This window comes from Pseudonaja textilis, chromosome 3, assembly GCF_049901715.1.
Source record: "Pseudonaja textilis isolate UNSWEBS1 chromosome 3, rPseTex1.2, whole genome shotgun sequence".
NCBI lineage: Eukaryota > Metazoa > Chordata > Lepidosauria > Squamata > Elapidae > Pseudonaja > Pseudonaja textilis.
Window position 1 is genome coordinate 158,180,365 of NC_141992.1, and position 15,960 is coordinate 158,196,324.

General features: G+C 37.3%; 1 protein-coding gene and 1 long non-coding RNA gene across 6 annotated transcripts in view; one reads left to right on the forward strand and one right to left on the reverse strand.

The window, feature by feature from the left end:
* LOC148126372 (uncharacterized) overlaps positions 1-4,012 on the reverse strand; it is a 29,532-nt gene extending 25,520 nt beyond the window's left edge. Inside the window, exon 1 of the long non-coding RNA XR_015743188.1 lies at positions 3,868-4,012. This is a non-coding gene — a long non-coding RNA (uncharacterized LOC148126372). The remainder of the gene's footprint in view (positions 1-3,867) is intronic.
* RNF138 (ring finger protein 138) lies at positions 786-13,873 on the forward strand. 5 transcript variants are annotated; one of them, XM_026699246.2, is made up of 7 exons: positions 786-2,745; positions 4,874-5,000; positions 5,575-5,740; positions 6,511-6,626; positions 8,274-8,345; positions 10,506-10,611; positions 12,736-13,873. In XM_026699246.2, the coding sequence occupies exons 2-7, from the start codon at positions 4,894-4,896 to the stop codon at positions 12,802-12,804; spliced, it is 636 nt and encodes a 211-aa protein (XP_026555031.1). In that variant the 5' UTR covers positions 786-2,745; positions 4,874-4,893; the 3' UTR covers positions 12,805-13,873. The 5 variants fall into 5 exon arrangements, with proteins under 5 accessions (XP_026555031.1, XP_087787327.1, XP_026555029.2 ...); XM_087931201.1 differs by lacking the exon at positions 786-2,745 and adding an exon at positions 2,765-3,127; XM_026699244.2 differs by lacking the exon at positions 786-2,745 and adding an exon at positions 3,257-3,694.
* The last annotated feature ends 2,087 nt before the right edge of the window (positions 13,874-15,960 follow it).

The window sequence follows — 15,960 nt, forward strand, 5'->3', positions numbered from 1 at the left end:
CTTTTCCTTCATGGTTGCTCTACCAAATATTAGTCTGTGGTATATTTCTTGATTGCTGTACTGTTGATGGTTAATCCTAAAAGGCAAAAACTATCACCAATACCTTGATTGTCAGTTCTAAGGCTGTTTATTATATCTGTTGTCATTTGTTTGATTGTCTTTAAATGTAAAGATGTAATTTCAGGGCCCTTTTTTCACTCTGCTTTATTACTAGAGCTTGCATTTTCATCTATCATGGTAGTATTAGTAGCATAGTGCAGATAACCACTTCTTCCAATTTTAAAACCATGCTCAACTTCCAATCCAGCTTCCCTTAATATATACCCAACATATAACTTGAATAAGGAGAAAATATGCAGTCTTACCTCACTCCTTTGCAAACTTGGAGCTAGAACTTTTACTATGTTCTGTCTGTATTGTGGCTTGACTTGTATGTGTTTCTCATGAGGACAATGAGCTGTTCTGTGATTCCTATTTTTCTAAGCACTTTCTACAATTTGACATAATCAACAATCAAATGCCAGTCTATAATCATGTATTGTACTGACTTCTTTTTGGTGTTTGACTTTTTCAGTTACCCATATAGATCAACAATGTCTCATGGTCCCTGGTCATTTTTAAAGCAAGCTTGAACATCTGGCATATCGTTTTAGTTAAATGAATAAAAATAAGAAACATAAGTATAGGAAGGCTGTTGAGGTAATTCCCCGTTAGGAGAATGAGCGCATGGAGACGTATAGAGAGTAGTGTTGGAATAATACACACAGAGCACACAGATACACTGTACAGTAAATCTAGGTTTTTACTTCCAGAAAGGTTTAAGCAAAGTCCAAAATAAGCAATCCAAAGTCATTCACAAGTTAAATCAGTCAGTTTTCAATCCAGGGATAATCCAAATATCAAATTCCAGTGTCAAAAACAGTTCAGTAACAGATTTATATTAAATCCAGTAATATCAGTCAAATTAGAAGAAATGGAGCAACTGCAATACTTTCCAACAGAAGGAAACAGTGATACACTTACACTCTCTTCTAAGACTCAGACTAAACAAACCAGGTTTCTGGCTCCATCTTCTGGCTGTTTGAGAAACCACACCCAATTGCATGCTCTTGCATTCCCTTAAACATATAGTACTAAAATGTTTATCCTGGTTTATATATTTCTAACCCAAATACCTGTTAGGTGACTTACATTCCTAACATAGGCTTTTTAGGACTGACATATTTTCCATTTATTTGTAAACATGCATAGAGTTGCATGGTAATTCAGCATAATTTTGTATGAATATCATACAAGTCCTCCAGTCACTTTGAAATGAGATAGGCAGCAAATAAATTTCATAACAATTATTAAAAGTAATAAATAAAATCTGTCAGAAACATGAAATCCTTTAAACTCAGAAGCTATTTCCAAAAGTGACTCTTCCTACAATTGATTTAATATTTGATTTCAATTATTCCATCTTCCTTTCATTTTTCTCTCCTTTTGCAAAGGAAAAAAAATAACTGGAAAATAGGAAGGTATTATCATTTTGTATTCCATAAATTGATAAAGCACCGTTAAATCACTCTTGTATTTTTACTGGAAAAATCCAGACGGAAAGAAAGTACAACCTTAACATAGTTTGGTTTCAGTTTAATCTATTGTATGAGCCTAGTCTAGCTATAAGCAGACATTCTGTTCAGAAGTGCTCTGGTTTTAAATAGTAAATAGGAGAAATAGATCTTATTCCCCTATAAAAATCAAAGCCATCAGTCACAAAGTACATATACATCGGACCATTTACATCACAAATTTCACTATGTCCAAATATGTTTATGTACATATTTAAAGGGAAGCAAATGAGTAAAAAGATCTAGGACTGTAAGCATGGTACATTTTCTGAACTGTAAAGAATTTATAAGATATACTATCGAACCCAAAGTCACCACATTTGTTAATCACCTTTCACTGGTGGGATTCATTTTTTTTACTACCAGTTCTGTGGGTGTGGCTTGGTGGGCATGGCAGGGGAAGGATACTATAAAATCCCCAGTCAGGAGTGGTATTTGCCAGTTCTCCAAACTACTCAAAATTTCTATTACCGGTTCTCCTAAACTGGTCAGAACCTGCTGAATACCACCTCTGCTTTCATCGAATGCTTTGGTGCACCTTACCATATATTAAAGGCAACATTTTCCATTCACGTTTTGATAACTATCCTTCCCACCTCTTTAAGCAGTTTTTTTCTTCTACACAACCATGTTGCTTGGCATACACTAATATAAATAAGTAATTTACTCTTTGGATTTAATGGCGTATCTCCTGAGCTATGTCCTGGTTATGAAGTGCTATTCAAAAAGCGATACAAAAACACATAGCCTCAAGATATCTTCATTCAACTAACACTGAATACTTGACTTGCTTGTACCTATCTCATTTGTCATAGCTTGGGATGGTGACTCGGTGGTTCTCTAGGGCGGTCGCAGTGCTCCACACTGCGCTATGACAGGCGAGGGACGACAGGGGTCGCCTTTTAAAAACGCCGACCTTATGATAAACCAGAGTTCTTTTGACGTTTACGCAGAGCCCCGCTGCTTAAATAGAAATCGCCGACGTAACAATAGGAGGAAATCTCGTTGTTCTCTTAATCAAGGTTAACCCAGAAAAGAAACCGAAAGGATTGACCTGGTGGCTTGGGCTTTTCAAATCTTCCAGCCCGTAGGACCGGTTCTCTTAACAACCACGTAATAAAAGTTTCAGCAGGTAAAACAAGGTCCAGCTATTAAAACTTACAGGCGTGCTGGGAGGAGGGGAAGAGACGAAAAAGGTCGATAGCCTGGCAGAAAAAGCCGCTTAACTTAGCATCTGAAATGTGTGTAACATTAATGGGTGGTAAAGCATTTAAAACAAAAGAGATCGAGTTAAGTGTGAACAGTGGCTGTACTTCCAGCTTATCGCCAGAGCCCAGTTAAGAAATGCAGTCATACGCTTCATGGCCGCCTCAAGAAAACAGAAGAACTTCAAAGTTTGAAGAAAAGTTTCTTAACTGGGCCGGGATCTGCAAGGTTCTCGGTGGGCCAAAACACCACCTTTGAGAGTTTTGCTGTAAAGAGTAGCCTTATTCGCCGAACGCTCAGGAATCATGGTTTGTGCAGGGCTTATTATGTTATCCTGTATACTTTTATTAAGCCCTTAGTTTTAGTACCTTCCACTAGAGCTTCCTCGCAAATAAAGAGGCCCGCAGGGCTACGGTGGGGGGCGGAAATTGCTGCTGAGGCGAAGGCGGGAAAAGAACGTTCGAGCGGCGCTTTTTGTCTCACGGCGTCCTGAGTCCGGTTCTTGCACCTCAGTCCCGAGGAAGTGGATCACAAAGCCATTTGGCTTTGCTACTACTAGACCTACAGCTTAACTCCGGGCCAGTTAACTCATACGTGAGAAGACTGAGGAGCGAGAAAAGCAGTTTTCCCGCCGCCCCTCGTGAGGGCCGAAGGAGGCAGTGGCAGCTACTCTTGTTCAATAACAATTCCCGCAAGACGGGAGGGGGGAGTTATTGCCATGGCAACCTGGGACCGCCTCTTGGGACTAGGCCGCCGCTGCGGCGGCCTAACAGCTATGGAGAGCGGTGGTGGTTTGACCGGTTTAGCCCCGGGGAGCTTTGAAGATCCCGGCTCACTCCCGAGGCCTGCGATAGACACTCCCGTTCTCTCGACAGGTAGTGGCGGTAGCTCTTGGAGGCACCTGGAGGCTCAGGGCGGGCAGCCTTCAGGGTGGATTTGCCAGACCGCGACCTGAGAAGAGCGAGGGAGGCTTCGGGCATCGTCCCGCTCCTGAGGCTTCCGCGCGCCACACGGGCGAGATTCCTCTTCACGCTCGCGCGCCTCTTACCTTTTGGTAGCGTGACAGGAGCTTCCGTTTTGCTTTTTTTATTTTTTAAAGTCCAGTTTTCGACTTAGAAGTTTCCCAGTCAAATTCCAAAACGAGAAGGAAAGTCAACATTCATTAATGCAACACACATAAGCCGACCTAAAGAGTGAGCAAAGTTCGGAGATCACAGGGCCAAGCCCAGCCCTGTTTACTTGTAATAAAATAGAAAAAGTTTCACTTTATATTCTATGGGTTTAGGCCCAACCAATGTAAGTTAAGACTAGATTTTTGGTCTCCCAAAATCCAGGCAACTGTTTATTAAAGAGCAAATGTTAAGGGCATAGTCCTAAAAAAAAGCCTGGGGCTGACAGAAAGCAAGGCTCCAAGTACAATGACTGAAACCTATGCAAAGGGTTTGTAAAAAAAAAAGATTTCAAGGGGAATGGAAGCCTAGAAAAGAAATTTGAAAGAGTTGGTATTTCAGGCTGTAGAAGCTGTCTATTGTTTTCCCAAATTCCAGAGCAGAGGCAAAAGAAGTCCAGTGTGATTGCAGATAAGCTGTGCCAAACTACCATTGCTGTGGTCATCATACAACCATGGAAGAGCTATAAGTTCTTACATTGCAAAATGACTTTGAGAAATACTATGCCCCCCCCCATTCATTACTCATGATCAGTTAATTAGTTTTATGCATTAGCTCTGTCTTTGCTAATATGGTGTGGTGCTATACAGAGCACTGTGTGTATTATAAAAATAGTCCTTTAATATTAGCATTTCATCTAGTGTAGTTGTATTATTATTATGATTGGTGCATATACTCAGATGTTTAGACTGGATTTGGCATTTTATCCAACTCCTTTCCAAGGACCTGAGATAGCCAAATATTGTTGTTTGAGGATACTAAAGGTATCCTTGCAGAATGCAAGCTGTTCCAAGTAAAACTGCTTTTTACAATTGATTGATGGTGATTTTGTCAATGCCACTAGGGTTCAAGTGATGCTTCAGATGTTAATTCTTCTTTTTTCAGAAATACCACAGTTTGCTGTCATGAATGAGGAACCTGCCACTATTTGTTTCAATGAAGATGATTATTATTGTCCTGTGTGCCAAGATGTGTTCAAAACACCTGTCAGGATTTCCATTTGTCAACATCTGTGGGTATCTGACTAACCCATTTTCAGTGTTTTTTTTCTTTCCCTCCCACTCTTCCTTTCTATTTTAAGAATACACCTATGCCAGTAGCATTGCTCTTTTTCCAGAATATGCAAGAACATTACCTAGGCGAAAAGGGCTGAAACATTTTTTTAAAAATCCAGAAATCAGAAACAACTCAGGCAGGCAATCCTGTACTTTACTGAACTATAAGAAGGACCAACAGATACAGCACAATCAGACTTGCACATTTCTTTTATAGCAAATTTCTATAAAAGTAACATTAGCCTTGTAGAGTTGATTTTCTGATCTACCTAGTAGAGCTGATGTATGTTCTGTTTCTAATTATGATGAATTGTCATTGAGTTCTTGTCCTTCCAGAATCTACTTATTCCCCTTCACATTTTAATAACACTTTAATGGTTGTTACCACATAATTCCTCCTTAGCCTCCATTAATATAGGTATCATCACAGCATCTATAAAATTTGGATCATGATTTGCCTTAGAGCATGCCACTTTGACACTGATTTGCCATTTGTCTGTTCATTCACTGCCACATTATATTTGATTTAAGATTTTGCAGGAAGTGTTTCTTAATGGCTATGAAAGGAGGTGGACCACACTGTCCATTATGTCGGGGCATTGTAACCAGAAAAGAAAAAGCACGTCCCAACAGAGCCTTAGATACTGAAAACAACATGAAGAAGCTGGTGGGAAGTTGTAGATGTTGTGAAAAACAGGTACAGTAAATGCAAAATAGTCACTTTTAAAAAATGGATAATTGTTACTGCAAACATACATATACTTAATCCAGAGGATCTTCCAAACTTGTAGAATACATCTGGGAAGAAAGCCCATTCAATCTATCTGCATTATCCTGTTCAAAATCAGACAGACTCATTAGAACGCATCCTAAAATTGCATAAGCTATTTGATTTATCTACCCTTTGAGATTATTATTTTTAGTATCCCACCTTTATTTTTGGTTAGCTTAAGAAGGAGACATAGCTAATACAGTGGAACCTAGGGTCACGAATGCTCCTGTTCACAATCAAATCATGTGGTGAACAAAAAATCCACCCAATTTTTGAATCAGGTCACAATTCAAAAATCAAGTGGCGAACAAAATCAGTGCTGAAAGATTCCCTTTCTGTGCCAATTTCCCCTTCAGCGCCATTTTTCTTTTACTGTGTACATGCACAGTTGGTCATGCTTCCGGACACGACCAAATTGGGTTGCGACTGGAGTGCGGGAATGGATTGCGGTCATGACCCAAGGCTCCACTGTACTCCTGATTTCTGTTTTCCTCACAATAATAACTATATTTGGTGTATTGTGCTGAGAGAAACTGGCCCAAAGTCTCCCAGCCAGCTCTTATGCCAAAGAGAGGATTAGAAATACTAGTCTCCCGGTTGTTAATCTCTCCCACATCTTAACACATCACTAAACTGACTATCTGAAGTATTTTTATACCAGTATTTAAAAATTAAATGAAATACATCTTTTACAGATTAGATTCTCTCGTATGAGACAGCATTATAAATCATGTAAGAGGTATCAAGATGAATACGGTGTTCCTTCTATAATTCCAAACTTAGACATATCTCAGGATTCAACAGGAAACAGGTGATGTGTAGTTAATTTTATATTTTTTTTTTCAAAGAATATTCAAACCAAATTTTAATGCTTTATGCTACAGTAATTATATACTCTAAACATTAACGGATACTGTTTATACTACAGAATTTTCATCATGATAACTAAAATACAGAGTTGTACATTTCTTAATAGTATTTCCAATGTGATTAAGGAGCCAAAAACAAGAAGAAGCTCTATCTCAATGTATTGTTCAATATCTGAGTATAACCGCATCAGTATTTCCTGTGGTGGAACCACTGACTGAGGAGAGGATGCCTCATGGGGGGTGGGGATGTAGTTTAAAAGACATTGCAGCTTACAGTTCATTCCTGGGAGAAAACAGTTGAAGTCAAACACTTAGATTTGCCTTGACATTTCCCGATGAAAGGCAAACATTCTGGTTAGATTCTTGTAAACTAGTGATCAACAATAAATAAAACTATTTGACCTTTCTTGGAGCTGTTCTGGTTGCTTGGGCCTAATGCTACCAGAATAGTATGCCAAATAGAATCAAGTTGGGAGTGTTTTCAGTTTCTTTCTCACAGGTTCTTTATCATTTACTGTCTTTTAATAATTCATGCATTCTACATTGAGGTTATCTCCATTTTCTTTTATAGCAACTGACTTTTATAGTATTTATTATTTAATTTTGTGCTGAAAAACAGATACAGGTTTATACTTTTTAGTTGACATGGTGAGAGAGTTGTATTAAATCTGAACAAGCAGATGTTTCAACTTGTTATCAAAGTGATTTGTGTCAAGTTTCTACTTGTAAATTTGAATTATGTCAAGATAATCTTTATTAAAATTAATTTTTTGCTATTTAGAAATTAAAGACTAATCCCTGGTTTATTTGGATTGGGTTTTTTTTGGGTGGGTATATTGACTAGGCACAGAGTATGTTTTTATAACTTAGAAAGTCATTTTAGTTGATTAATGAGAATGCACATGCTACTGTCTTGCTCAATCTGCAGTTCTTTAGCCTTTTTCTCTCCCTTTCATCTAAATTTAAAAATATCTTTATTTCTGAGCTAATCCTCAGGAGAAACTTAATAAAACAACTATTCCTTATTTTGAATATATCACTAATTTTACTGATAAAATTGCAGAATGCAGCGTTGTTTAATTCATATTTATATGTTCCCTATAGATAGTTATAAAGGCATAACTATTTTAAGATTTAACCACATATATAAATATAGCTATAATTAATATTAAATGTATTAGAGGAAAATTTGTAACTATACAGCAGTGGTAAAAGTAACAGCAGGTCCTGGAGGTATGGTGTTGTAAACAGGGAAGCAAGGACAGATCTAATTAGTATTTGGAAAACCACCTGAAAACCAAGTTCTGTAGGCTACACTAGGGAGTTGAAGTGCACATCCGCTTAATCAACTTCAGTCCTTGGTTCCTATTTCTATTTCTCCTTCCAAGTGTGTGTCTATATATAAATACATAAACATATACATACATAGAGAGAGAGAGAATCTGGAAGAAATATGTGCATATTTTATTCAAATGAATTTTGTTTATCAAATTTAGAGATACCACTTATCAATCAAAAATAGAGGGGCCTATTTTATAATCATAACCATTAAGATTTTTTTATTTACTGTAAAATAAATTCTCACTCAGTTTTGGGAGTGATTCTTCTACTTCGGAAATGGGAGAAAACTCTAATCTACATGTTCCTGAAGAACCTGCAAGGTAGGAATAGCCCTGCTTATTAATAACGATTGGTTTTTATGGCTAAAAAGAGGCTGTGCTTAACAGAAATATATTCCAAAATAATATGAATACATTTGTGTGAACTGCTAATTTTTAAAGCATTATATGAAGTAAACAAATAGCTATTGCAATATGTGCCAATTTGGTAATAATAAAATTATTCTACATCATTGATCGTAGGAGCCAGGATAATGAAAAAGCTGTGTCTTCTTTCCCCCAGGAAGGGCAGATTCTTCCTGGAAGAACTTCATTGTAAGGGAAACAGTGCTGGCCCTAGTCATTGGTAGGAAAATAAATCGCCAGCAAGCCTTTGTGCACCCCACTCTGGAAAAATAAACCCAGGTATTTATTAATTGCCTGCAACTATGGAAGCAACAAAGGGATACTCTGATCCCTGCTACCAGTCAGAAGTGGTGTCTTTATCAAGATGGCAAGGAAGTGACAAGCAGAGGGAGAAGGCAGAGCTACTTAATTCCTTCTTTGCATCTGTCTTCATGCAAAAGGAAAAAAATAGCATAACCTACCCAAAACAGAACTGTGAAAGATAGATTAGGAATACAAATTAAAATAAGCAATAAAATGGTAAGAGAACAACTGAACACCCATAGATGAGGTCAAAACACCAGCACCAGATAGGTTGCATCTCAGAGTTCTGAAAGAGCTGGCAGACATGATCTTGGAACCATTGAATCATATCTGTTAAAGATCCTGGAGCACTGGGGAATTACCAGAGGACTGGAAAAGAGCTGCTATAGTTTCATTTCAAAAAAGGGGAAAAAAACTACAGACCAGTTAGCCTGGCCTCTCAATATCTGGGAAGGACCTGGAAAAGATAAGTAATAGATTTGCAAACACCTAGAAGCAGGTAAAGTTATAAATAAAGTTATAAAGCCAACATTATTTCATTTCTTTGACAAAGAGACTAAATTAATGGACCAGCAAAATGCTGTGGATTTCAATACGGCATTTGACAGAGTAGACCACAACCTCCTTTGTGGGTAAGTTAAAAAATGTGGGACAGACACCATCACCATCAGATGGAATCATAACTGGCTGACAAAAGGCACTTCTTTACGGAATTACATTTGTATGAAGTAAGCAGTGGAGAACTTCAAGGTTCTGTTTTAGGTTCTGTTTCTTCAATATCTTCATAAACAATTTAGATCAGTGAGTAGAAAGGAAGCTCATTAAATTTGCAGATGACACAAAGCTGGCAGGAATAGCCAACACCCCAAAAGGTAGTCTCAAGATCCGGAAGGATTTTGACTGACTTGAACACTGAGTCCTAAAAATGAAATTCAGTGTAGAGAAAAGTAAGATTTTTACACTTAGGCAAGAAAAACCAAATGTTCAAATACAGATTAGATGAACATGGCTCAAAAGCACTAACTAAGAGGGATCTTGGAGTCCTAGTTGACAATCACATAAATATGAGCCTGTCAAAAAAGCCAATGCAATCCTAGGCTGATTTAACAGAGGAAAAAATCAAGATTATGTGACTGCTTTATACTACCTTGATAAGATCACACTTGGAATATTGCATCCAATTTTGGTCATCACAATATAAAAAAGATGTTGAGACTCTGGAAAGAGTGCAGAAAGAGCAACAAAGTTGATTAGGGGGCTAGAGGATAAAACATGAACAGTTGCAAGAATTGGATATGTCTAGTCTAGTAAAAAGGATTAAGGATGATATGATAACTGTGTTCTAGTATTTGATGAGCTGCCACAAAAAAGGTAGTCAACCTGTTTTCCAAAGCACCAAGAAGCAATAGATGGAAACTAATCAAGGAGAGAAACAACCTAGAACTAAGGAGAAATTTCCTGACAGTGACAACAACCCGTGGAACCGGTTGCCTTCAGAAGTTGTGGGTGCTCCATCACTGGAGGCTTTTAAGATAAATGGTATAAGGTCTCCTGCTTGTGCAGACAGTTGGACTAGAAGACCTCCAATATCCCTTCCAACTTTGTTATTCAATCACTACAACTGACTGTTGTCAGTATTGCAAAAGGATATTGAATTAGTCATCTGCTGTGAACAGCAGATGGCCCTGTGAGCTTGTTTTTCATCCATTGAGTTCCTTGTATATATCCATGCTGCTTCTCTCTTTTTTTATGCTGTTGCTGTTTGTATTTCAGTCAGCAGCCTACATTCAAATGCCCTCTATGTCAAGAAAGTAACTTCACAAGGCAGACTCTATTGGATCATTGTAATGACAAGCATTTTTATCAAGTAGACCCAGCAGTGAGTACATATGTAAAAAGCTTGTTATATGTAAAATAATGAAAGGTCTTGTGGCTTAGCTCAAATGGTATAATAAAGACTTAATATTTAAGGATTACAAGTTTTAATTATTTCTGTTATTTTATTATTACTGTTAAAATCAGCCATAGGACTATAAGCAATGTACTGCTGAATTGAACCCCAGCCTGTCTAGTCCAGGCATTTGTTCTCATAATGTCCAACCAACTGTGCAAAGAATATCCTATCCCCCAGCTGATGGCCTTCAGGGGCAATCACATTACCATCCAGATTATGTAGTTGATCCCCAAGCCTTCCATGAATTGGTGCAACCTTTTTTTTGAAGCCAACTAAGTAATAGCCAGCACCACATCTCATGGTTGTGAATTATAAAATTTAATTACATGTGTAAAAAATGATTTTTCCTTCTGAAGAGTATATGAAATTATGTTAATTCCAAGATGTATAAAATGAGGGAATAAAATGCCATATTTTAAAAACTTTTTATCTCTTTTTGACAACTTTTTTATTCTAATAATAGTATATTCACTTTACCCCCTTAAATTTGGCATAGATCATACTTTAAAAAACACACAGAAGTTGCATTTCATTCATTAAACATCTGAGTACTTAAAATACTTAGATTTGGAAAAAAAAATATCAATATTGCAGAACTGGGTGGGAGTTTTTTTTAAATGTCTATTGAAGCTTACCCAAATTGATTACATAAAGACCTGTGTTTTATTTTCCTGGCAACAGTTCAGAAATTATTCATTTTACCCCAGGCCTGGAATTTCCTGGGATTTTTTCATCTAAGTGCTAAGCGGATCAGATTTTGCTTAGTTTTTTCAAGCTCAGCCAAAGATAGATTGGTACTGGCACTAGTGGAGACTAGTGGCTTTTTAACATCACCTTTACCCCCATTCTTAAAGGCCTTTTTAATTTAATGGATTGAGCGTGAGTAGTATTTTCTCTTTTAAAAGAAGAAACACTATATGTACTTTTAAAATAAGAGATGTCTGTTCTATTCATATTCCCTCCACAATTTCTACTCGTTAGAATCAATTACCAAATATAACAACATTACAAATATCACTGAACAATGTTTACCAGATCAGAGGAGATTCATTACCAGAAATAAAATATTCAGGGATGCATAACTGGAAGAGATTCAGTAAAATGTGAAAATGGAAGACCCCAAGACTGAGTATAATAGTTGATAACAATTGTAAATATAGTGGAAACAACAGGTATGGACTACAGAAACGATAACTTAGAAGAAGAATAACAGAACCAGTACAGCACTGAGATAACTTCCCCCACCCCCTAAAAATTTAACAATAAAATTTTGGCATAGGCAGAATTGCTAGTAGAAAGACGATTAATTGAAAGTAGTATCCAAAAAAGACCTGGAATCTATAATGAAGGATGTGAATAAGGTGCTTGCAAGAATTAAAGAATCATCTATCCTCAACCGTGACAGTTGCACAAGAGCAAAATATCAAAATTAGAAAACCAAGTCATATTCAATTCTAAAGTGAAAGATCAGACAGGAGGCCAAGATAAAAAAAATTAAGTTCAGATGCAAGTAATTAAAGAATATGAAATAACAAAAAAAAGAAAAGAAAAATATAAGGATCAAGACAAATCTTAATTTTTAAAAAATGCTATGGTAGGTAAGCAATCCCTCAAATACTAGCGCCTTAAATTGTTCCTGGAAGTAAATCAGCCACCAGTACAGCTCACAAAAGCAGAGATATTACATGGGCATGCTAAAGTACGCCCATTTCTGCTCTTGGTTCTATACCAGTTAAAGCTTCTAGAGATCTTCAAAAGCAGCACTGTGTGCATCAAATTGTAATAGGCAAGCTGCAAGCAATTGGGGCATGATTGATTAAAGGGCCTTTGGTCAATTTATTTTATTTTTAACATCATTCTTGAAACAGAGTAAATGAATTTAACAACAAGCCTCATTGCTGCTTTTAATATGAAGATAAAACTAAACAAAACCAATCATATAAGAAATGAATTTTTTTACAATTTTCTAAGTAATAATTCAGAGTATTAAAGAAAAATAGCTTGATTTTAAAGGTTTTGTTTCTAATTTACTGCTACTTTGTTATTTAGAATCTTCAATTGGATGAAGAAACTCTGTTTCAAAATGCTGTTGAGGAATCTTATCAAGTGAACCTTTGAAGCTTCTAATTTCCTTACATCACTACTATCTACAAGGGGAGAGAGTCAAGTCTGGTCTGATGTTAATAAAAAGGAACTCTGTATCCAATTCAGTAGCAATTGTTTTCCCCTAGGCAAACTTCATTTTAAAATACTTTAAAAGCATGTGTTACTACATTGTAGTATAAAGTATCTATTTTCCAACTACTAGAAATATTTCAAATATCTGGAGAAATTATCACTGCCTTTGAAAGAAAAATTCTTTTTTATTTATTTGATTTTACAGAACTCTTTTTTTATTTGTAGTAAAATAAATTGTAATATATTAGAATGCAGAAAAAGATAATTACCCTTGTTTGAATATTTCCGTTTTCCTTGCATACTTTGTATTTTGAAGTAGAAGTGAAAAGCTAAATGGTTTATTGTGATCTATAACTTAACTCTTAACTATTGCATGCAGGGATTTTCTTAATTGTTTTCAAAAGTCTCTTAAGTACAGAAGCATTTACTAAATAGAATTACAGAATTAATTGACTTAAAAACTATGACCTGTCAGTCTAGAAAAAATGAGATTCTTTTCACCAACGCCTCTATCACTATGCTTTTCTAAAATTCTGTTCCTCCCTAAGCATTACTTTTATATAATTAATTCACATTAGTTTAAGACTCAGATAAGATTCTTAGGATGCAGCGCAATTCACATGAGATGTTTATTAATGTTTTTCCTTTTTAAAAAAATGACACTTAGAACAGAAAGATTAGATTTCTGATACTTTCAGAATGTTATATTACTGAGATTGCTTTAATAAGACAGTTTCATTTAAAAAATGCTGTGTTGTCTTAGACTAGTATTAAATTGGGTTGATTGTAGTAGTGTTTAAGTTAACAAGATATTTCTACTACTTGAACATATTCTGAAACCAAGTAAATTTGTACTTGCTTTAAAAACTAGCTGGTAAACTATCTTCATTGTAGCATTATGATTATGAATAAGCAGCTTCATCTTGTGTCACTGCATTATTATTTTATGTTTCTATTAAGCGGTTTTGCTCTATTTATTTTCAGGGAATAAAAGAGAATTTTAGAATGCAGACAATGGAATCTCTGTACCCGTGCTCATGATTTGATTATTCTTTTTGCTTTATTGTTAATGGTAATATTTGAATTTGGCTTTTTTTCCTCAAACACATTACTACCTCATTGAAAAGGTTTAAAGAATGACTCAGATGTATTGACTTCTTTTTACAGAATCCCCCCACACCACCTTCAATTTTGTTTTGGGAAGAGCAATAATATTTAATTGCACAGATACACTTTTCTTTGTTCTTGTTATGATATATGCAGAATAACCCTTGAGTAACAAGGATATTCACATGGAAACGTTTATGAGAGTAGGTATGAATAATTATTCAGCCACACACAGATACACTAAATTGAGTTAAAGTTTACTTTAAGAAATAGCTGAGTCCGATAAAGGGTCCAGTTCATATATGTTTAACAGTCCAAAGAATATCCAATTACAAAATCTTCTTACCGGTTGCCTTTGTCATTTACAGTAAACAAAGATATCAAAGTATAAGCACAACAGAGAACCTTAGATAGCAACAGAATGTCACAGAGACAGAATGTCAGAGAGAGCAAGCCATGATCTCTAGCTCCCTCTTATGGCAATTTGCAACACAACCAACCAATCAGAATATAGTACAAATCAACACAGTGATTTTGTCTTAAAGCTACAAAACATACATTGTTGGTTTATATATTGCCAACCCATTAACTGGTGGACAGATTCCTAACATTCTCCCCTTTGGGTAGGTCAATATACACTGCTCAAAAAAATAAAGGGAACACAAAAATAATACATCCCAGATCTGAATGAATGAAATATTCTCATTAAATACTTTGTTCATTATATAGTTGAATGTGCTGACAACAAAATCACACAAAAATTATCAATGGAAATCAAATTTAGCAACCCATAGAGGTCAAATTAAAGTGGAAAAAAACACTACAGGCTGATCCAACTTTGATGTAATGTCCTTAAAACAAGTCAAAATGAGGCTCAGTAGTGTGGGTAACCTCCACGTGCCTGTATGACCTCCCTACAACGCCTGGGCATGCTTCTGATGAGGTGGCGGATGGTCTCCCACCTGGACTAAAGCATCCTCCAACTTCTGGACAGTCTGGTGCAACGTGGCATTGGTGGATGGAGCGAGACATGATGTCTCAGATGTGTTCAATTGGATTCAGGTCTGGGGAACGGGTGGGCCAGTCCATAGCATCAATGCCTTCGTCTTGCAGGAACTGCTGACACACTCCAGCCATATGAGATCTAGCATTGTCTTGCATTAGGAGGAACCTAGGGCCAACCTCACCAGCATATGGTCTCACAAGGGGTCTGAGGATCTCATCTCGGTACCTAATGGCAGTCAGGCTACCTCTGGTGAGCACATGGAGGGCTGTGTGGCCCCCTAAAGAAATGCCACCTCACACCATTACTGACCAAGTGGTCATGCTGGAGGATGTTGCAGGCAGCAGAACGTTCTCCACGGTGTCTCCAGATCCTGTCACATCTGTCAATGTGAACCTGCTTTCTTCTGTGAAGAGCACAGGGCGACAGTGGCGAATTTGCTAATCTTGGTGTTCTCTGGCAAATGCCAAACATCCTGCACGGTGTTGGGCTGTAAGCACAACCCCCACCTGTTGATGTCGGGCCCTCATACCACCCTCATGGAGTCTGTTTCTGACTGTTTGAGCAGCCACATGCACATTTGTGGCCCGCTGGAGGTCATTTTGCAGGGCTCTGGCAGTGCTCCTCCTGTTCCTCCTTGCACAAAGGCAGAGGTAGCAGTCCTAATGCTGGGTTGTTTCCCTCCTACAGCCTCCTCCACATCTCCTGATGTACTGGCCTGTCTCCTGGTAGCGCCTCCATGCTCTGGACACTATGCTGACAGACACAGCAAACCTTGCCACAGCTCACATTGATGTGCCATCCTGGATGAGCTGCACTACCTGAGCCCCTTGTGTCGGTTGTAGACTCCGTCTCATGCTACCACTAGAGTGAAAGCACCTCCAGCATTCAAAGTGACCAAACCATCAGCCAGTAAGCATAGGAACTGAGAAGTGGTCTGTGGTCACCACCTTCAGAACCACTCCTTTATTGGGGGTGTCTTGCTA

Bases quoted from the DNA above. Each gene is read 5' to 3' on its own strand.
- RNF138 (XM_026699244.2), top strand. From the start codon at position 3,538: ATGGCAACCTGGGACCGCCTCTTGGGACTAGGCCGCCGCTGCGGCGGC. The intron at 3,695-4,873 runs GTAGTGGCGGTA...TTCTTTTTTCAG, and splicing joins CACTCCCGTTCTCTCGACAG to AAATACCACAGTTTGCTGTC. The intron at 8,346-10,505 runs GTAGGAATAGCC...TTTGTATTTCAG, and splicing joins GTTCCTGAAGAACCTGCAAG to TCAGCAGCCTACATTCAAAT.